Here is a 7,146-nt window from a genome sequence, read left to right as displayed (position 1 = left end):
TACAGGATATTCTCGAATTGTTGATTCTAACTACAGTGGTTCGCAAATTTGTTCGCGGAATGTCGTAATTATTTATTTAACCGGGTTACGTACCAAACAGTGATTTTTATTTCAAAATTAAAATCAAAATTGATCACAAGAGGATGATCAACGCAATGATAATTAGGAATCGCGGAAACATTTCCTACCTTAATTGTTATTTGGAAAGTATGCGAACGTATCTGGGAATCACTGTATTTCTAGGGGAGGAAGAAACAAACAATAAATACTTCAAAGTCGTTTGGCAATCTTAGCATGATTGTATCGTCCTCAATTTAAACGCATCTAATATAAATTACGATAAACACAGGAATTACCTAAAACAATTTTAATTAATCGTAAAAGGAAGTAAGTAATATGAACAGATCGATTATTATCGACAGTTACCGTCAATTCTGTTATACACTATCTATAATCGCTATTATTTGCACACTTCACGACAATGCACAAAAGTGCATAAAGGTAACATAGGAATGTAAAACATTCAAAAGCGTCTAGTATGACACTTTCCACCCATCTTCGACCATTATAAAAATACTTGTCTAGCTTGTCCCACCTGTACAGTACACTTTCCATATTAACAAGTGCATGAAAGTAACATAGGAATCTAAAACGTCCAAAAGCGTCTAGTATGACACTTTCCACCCATCTCCGACCATATTAAAAATACTTTTTGAGCTTGTCCCACCTGTACAATACACTTTGCATATCAACAACAGCATTTTCTAGAATTCACACAACAACTATCACCCAACAGTTCCCTCAATCGTTCACCAACTGGCGTTAGAGAGAGACATGCCTGTTCGATTAGAGACTGGGCCGATTTCACGGCAAGAATTCAACGTATCAGGAGCCAGCGATCGTTGCGTTGTCCCTCTTCCGACGCGACAGCCACTGTTTCTTAATCATATCTGCGCCTTTCTCCCCGATCATGATCACAGGCGCATTGATGTTGCCGTTGGTGATCGTGGGCATGATCGACGCGTCGATAACCCTGAGACCATCGATCCCGTGTACCCTCAATTCCGGATCGACAACGGCCATAGGATCGGTCCGTGGACCCATTTTGGCGGTGCAGCTCATATGATAAATCGTCATGGTGTACTGTCGGATCGCGCAGTCCCAGTACTCGTCCGTGAACAACGGCAGGTGTTTGCAGTTCGGCACAGGCTTACTGTGAAACCTGGCGCCGAAACGTTTCATGCTGCTCGTTTCGCCAAAAGCTATCGCAGCTTTGACGCCCTCCCTTAGAACCCGAACATCATCCGGATGGGTCAGATAGTTATGATAGAGTAGCGGATAATCCAACGGATTCTTCGATCTGAGCTTGACGACGCCGCGAGACTTTGGTCTTAGCATCATAGGGAACACGCCGAACACATCACGGTTATTGATTTTACCGAAGACCTCGTTGTAGAACTCATCGGTCAGTCCATGTGCGTTCTTCACGTGTGTACCACCGTCTGAGCTGGTGGATGAGGAGGTCAACATAAACTCGATGTCTGGCCAGTCGTCGCTCTTGTTCGCGTACTTCGTGGATATGAATCCTACAGCCTCTAAACCGACGTTAGAGGTCAGAGTAGACCACCTACCGCGATGTGGTCCTGCAGATTCTGGCCTACACCTGGCGAGTCTTGGATCACTGGGATCCTCACCTGTTCCAGGTGTGCCCGAGGACCTATACCAGACAGCATCAGAAGCTGCGGCGAATTTATGGCGCCAGCCGCGAGTATCACTTCTTTCTTCGCGTACACCACCTCTTTGCGACCATCCCTGATGAACTCCACACCGTAGGCCCGTTTGGTCCGGGGATCGATCAGAATACGCGTCACATGGCTCCATAGAGACAGGTGGAAGTTCTTCCGTAACTGGATCGGCCGGACGAACGCCTTCCCTGTGCTGCATCTTGTTCCCCTTCGCATCGTGTACTGGTAGAACGCGAAACCCGTCTGTTGTTCGCCGTTCACGTCGACCAGCTCGTAGCCCATTTCCTCGCCGGCTTGTAGGAAAGCCACCCCCAATGGTGTGTTGTACGGCGCGTCTTGCACGGTCAGGTAACCACCTGGAACAGAACGCAATAAACGGTTTAGGATAGTAAATGTGCACCACGATTAATAAGAATAATATTTATACAAAATATAACAAAACCAAGACAACTGATAAAAATAAATAATCCAATAGTAATAAAACTATGATGTATCGGACGCTGTTAACGGTTCGACGGTTGACGATGTTCTGCCCGTTTCCACCGTCTTCCCATGGTTACTCGAGGAAACACGTGTCTCTTTTTCTCGAGACTTGCCAGAAAAGGAGAAAGTTTCCCTTCAAGCACTTGGGAAGACGGCGACGTAATTCGAACCTATCCTGAACCTCTGACATGCAGATGTTATTACCTGGTAGGCAAAAGTGCAAGGAAACGCCGAAGCAGTAAAACAATCGAAGCTAACATTTATTACAGTCATTCTCTAATTTTCGAGTTTCTTAAAGACCTCAAGCAAATTTATTTTATTCAACTTTGCTATAAATATCAAATTTTTTGGGTCGAATAGAAAATATACAATGTTTTTTATTTGGATATTTTTTTTCGTAATACACTATGCCTCCATCAGCGATGTCACGAGTAACTTACTAGTGTAATCCTTATGGCGTTTTATCTGACCTTATAATCAATGTTCACGTAATCAATTTTTTTTGCAGTGTGATCGTTCGATTTATCAGGAACCGGTTTATCGATGTTACGTACATCCGGTTAAAACGTCACAACCTGACCCCATTTCACGGCGTTGGTAATGCGTACCCTGTCACAGGTTGATGTTTCTCGGGTGGCTGCATTGATTTTCAGTGTCAGATGAATAGTTGTTCAGTGTCAGTTGAATAGAAAAGAAACAATTTCATTTATTCGTTGCCAATGTTAATACAAAAATGTAATGGCTTGCTGACTGGTATACAGTGAAATTTTGTAAATTGATTTTTTTTTATAAATTTCAAGATATGTAATATGTATATATTTTTATTATGGCTCATTGTGGCATCTAGTATATGTACAGTACTGTTCAAACGGTTTTGGTACATCTGATTAGAAAAATTCTCTCTAATTTGTATTCTTGTTATAATATCGTTAATATATTCATATATTAACTTATGTATATCTCAGAATGTATTAATTAAATTTTTGATCGTGAATATAATGTTAATCATGTAGTAGTGCTCTATTTTTTCTTGACCTACAAATGTCGACATCAGAAACTATCAACTTAAATTGTCATACGTATAAACAAATTCCTTTCACTTTGCAATTTGCATACGAAGGTTGAATACCAATTACCTTGAGTGTACTCGAACATCTAACGATAAACAGTAGTGTATGTTCCCTTATTCTTCCTCGATTCTATCGTATTTTACAATCGTGTTTGTTATTGCCAATATTTTACAGATTGAATTAATTCTTAAACATACATACATATTTTGACTTTTATATACACTGCGTGGCATAACCGTTATATAAAACCACCCTAAAATTTTCAACTCTTATGTATTGTGGTTAAAATAGAAACGAACCAAGTATGCCATGTTTCAAATCGTGTTGAGAGATAACGTTTACCCAGAAAAGGATCGATTACATTCTGTAGAAAAAAGTGGTACGTTTTTATTTTAACCACAATGCATAAGGATTGGAAAATTTTCTTTGAAATATCGAAGGTGATCCCTTACCAGTGTTATGATATTTGGTGTTACGAGCTAAATAGGGATTCCTTTGGTCCTCGGATTTCTTAAAGTAAGGCAGGACATTGTCATAGCCCCAACCGTAATTTCCGAAGCTTTCCCATTGGTCGAAATCACGACGATTTCCTCGAATGTAGAGCATCGTGTTGAGCACACTTGAACCACCGAGAACCTGAAATTTCATAAACAACGTCAGAAAAAGAATATGTCCTAAATAATTTTTTAATTTATTCGAAGTATTCGCGTTGCGTGTCTTTTGTGCGTTCTCTTCGATGTACAACAGACAGTCGCTGTTGAAAAAGGGAGAAACCTCGACGGTTTCCTGCTTCAAAATGCAAGAAATGTATACATATATATGCACTGCTATTATATTTAAGTAAGTCACTGACAATAATTGTTTTTGTATCTCTATTATTCACCTTATAATATTGAAATCACCATAAACATAGTTCTGATTTTTCTTTAATAAATATTGTGATTCCTATTACTCTAATAATAAAATATTTCTATATTTTAATATTTCATGATTTTGTTAACATTCTTTTATTCATCATTACACTTTTTTGTTTTGATTCAAGTACCTAATATCGACACTGCCATTTTATTCATTTTTTTTTTTTTTTGGATCGATATTCTAAGTTTTCAGAACATCGACAATCGCAAAAATTTTGAAAATCTTCCGCTTCTTCGGCAGTGGATCACACGATATTAGTGAAAAAGGAGTTTAAAAGAACCATGAGTGAAATCGAGAGAACGTAGACGTCTTATTTAGCTACCTATTGTAGTACTTCTTTCGAAGTTTCACAGCAACGCATTGTTTCAAGTGGTAACTGTGTGATTGCTCGCGTAAAACTGTCCATTTTATGCACAGATTACAAAAGACCTTAATACCTTTCGATTAGCGTACCGGGATACCATAAAGGAGGGCACGCTCTGCTTTCTACTTGCGTTGCTGCACACTCGAATCGCTAATTCGAGCTACAAAATTCACGCATAAATATTTTCTAATTAACGTAGAGTAACTGTACCTAATATAACCTAGCACGTGATATCGCCACTCTTGATATCTCGTGACGAAAGCGCTAAAATCTGTTGTTAATGACTTAAACTAGTGGCTGAGTATGTGTAGGAAGACACAATCTGGTTGCAAACGTCACATGAGCAATGAAACATTGTTACAATAAGAATTTAATAACTTTTTATGCTGTATAAATTTGGTGATGAAATTGTTAAAAATTTATGCTATAAATAATTAAATAAACATATTTTTAACAATTTCATTATACAGTTTTATAGAGCACAAAGAGTCATTAAATTTTTATTCCAACAATTTTTGTATATCTGGTATAACTTTCAAGAATATTACATGAAAATAGGAAACACACATCAACCCTGTTTTGTATGTACAACTTTGGGCAATTTTTTATTGGTAAACCTAAATAAAATAACTTAATATAAAAACCCAAAAAACTAAAAAACCCATTATAATACTAGACACCTAGATGCCCACTACTAGAGAAAGATACGCTAAAAAACTACCTTGATTTACGAAAAAAATTGGTTCATCATAGTGCTATAAATACTTCAATATCTTCAAATTTCATAACGTCGTAGGATCTAAATGGAGGAATAAATAGTGACAAAAAAAATGTTAAGCAAATCTTTGAAGCCCTCTTTCACAACTGCAACATGAAAAACAGAATTCATTATGTAAGCTCACTGAAAAAAAATTGCTAGTGAAACGTTGTGTTAACGCAACGTTGGGTCCTAATGGATTAATCCAGTTCTGCCATAGCTAAAGGATCGACAGGGTCAACGTTCATAAATAATTCGTCATAATCTTCAAAATGTCACAAAAAATCCTCAGAAACAAAATGCTTTACCTTCCCCCTGGTCCAGCAACACCGATGATCGACCATCGCCTGACACGCCGAGTCCTGCGGCTGCGTCCTATACTTCCAGTCCACTTTGCTCTTGTGCAAATAAATTGACAGTATCGGCACGTCCGTAATTTCCGTCTCGTGTCCCCCCGCCTCCAACAGCAACACGGTCCATTCTGGATTCTCCGTGAGCCGATTGACGACCACGCTTCCGGCCGAACCACCACCGACCACCACGAAATCGTATTCCCTTCGTAGACTCTTGGTCACCTGCGGCTGATTCTCTGGATCCATCAGATCGTAGTTAAAGTAGGCTAGGGCTGCGATCAGAATGGGAATAATGGCCACTTTCCCGAGAAGAATCGTGGCGCCCTTTACGGCCAACGTGGTCGCTGTCACGAGTCCCATGTTTCCTTTTTATCTCGATTTCTTCGGAGACGTTGGAACAAAGTGTGTACTCGAAAGAAGCTTTATCCTTCTTTTTTTTTTGGTAAGATTATGTCTTTATAGTGTGCAACATTCGAAGCATTTTTCAGTAAATATTCAATGTTTCTTTTTTAAGTTTGCAAAGACTGTTCAGTCGATCATTGCTAATGACGAGGTAGTTGAAGGTTGGAATGTACGATTTTGATTATGTCATAGGTGTTACGGGTGAAATTGGGCGGTCTCATTACGAACAAATTCCATCTGTATGATGGTGTTGAATGATGTTATGGTTGTTTCTCTTCCGGGCGTAGTAGCTGTGACACGAACGAATTTTATTGGTCCTGATCGTGTCCCTTCGAGACATGACAAAAAGGAACCGGTTGATGCTGTGAGAAAGTCTCCTCGGTGCTCTGGGTCCCTGGTGCAAACAAGCTGAAGAGCCACCGGGTCAAGTTATTGGATGCTTCCTCTTATGGTGTCTCGAGGGAACCTGTAACAAGACATGGAGAAATTTTGTAGTCTTCTGCACGTAATAATCTAACGAAGGATTTTGTGGTCCTTTCGAATCGAAATGGACGATACGGGGATTCTGTTTCTTGATGTGTGCCCAAGTACAGGGTCAATAAGTCCATATAGGGAGATAAATAAGTCCTCGACAATTGTGATTCAAAATAAAAAGGTAACACTAAAAGATGTCGAAACTTTGTTAAAAAATGTGCAATAAGAATCGAAAAGGTATCTAATTGGTGAGGTTTTCAAAGTGTTTGCCCTCAGAAGTAACAATGATTGCTACATCAATTGGTACTGCTTGGTGGCTCGACATCGCTCCATGCCGTTTCTTCCGAGTTGTTTTTAACTCGCACACAACGGAGAAGGATATCGTTCAACAATCAATTATACTCCATTATTTTGAGGCCAGATTACGATATTGTGTTACTTCTGATGACAAATACTTTAAAAACCTCATGAATCAAATATTTTTTTAAGAAAAAATTTTTTAACAGAATTGCTACGTCTTTGAGTGTTACTTTTTTATTTTGAATCACAGTTGTCGAGGACTTATTGATCACTCTGTACA

General features: G+C 39.0%; 1 protein-coding gene across 1 annotated transcript; it reads right to left on the bottom strand.

Annotated features, from left to right (window-relative positions):
* Positions 1 to 885: 885 nt before the first annotated feature.
* LOC107187441 (glucose dehydrogenase [FAD, quinone]) lies at positions 886 to 6,050 on the bottom strand. Its single transcript, XM_015575545.1, is given in 4 exon segments — positions 886 to 1,617; positions 1,620 to 2,101; positions 3,751 to 3,934; positions 5,646 to 6,050. Coding segments are annotated over 4 exon segments (1,803 nt in total).
* Positions 6,051 to 7,146: the final 1,096 nt, after the last annotated feature.

Source organism: Dufourea novaeangliae, unplaced genomic scaffold, assembly GCF_001272555.1.
Source record: "Dufourea novaeangliae isolate 0120121106 unplaced genomic scaffold, ASM127255v1 scaffold89, whole genome shotgun sequence".
Taxonomy (NCBI): Eukaryota; Metazoa; Arthropoda; class Insecta; order Hymenoptera; family Halictidae; genus Dufourea; species Dufourea novaeangliae.
The sequence above is the reverse complement of the archived record's forward strand: the minus strand, read 5'-3'. Positions and strand labels throughout refer to the sequence as shown.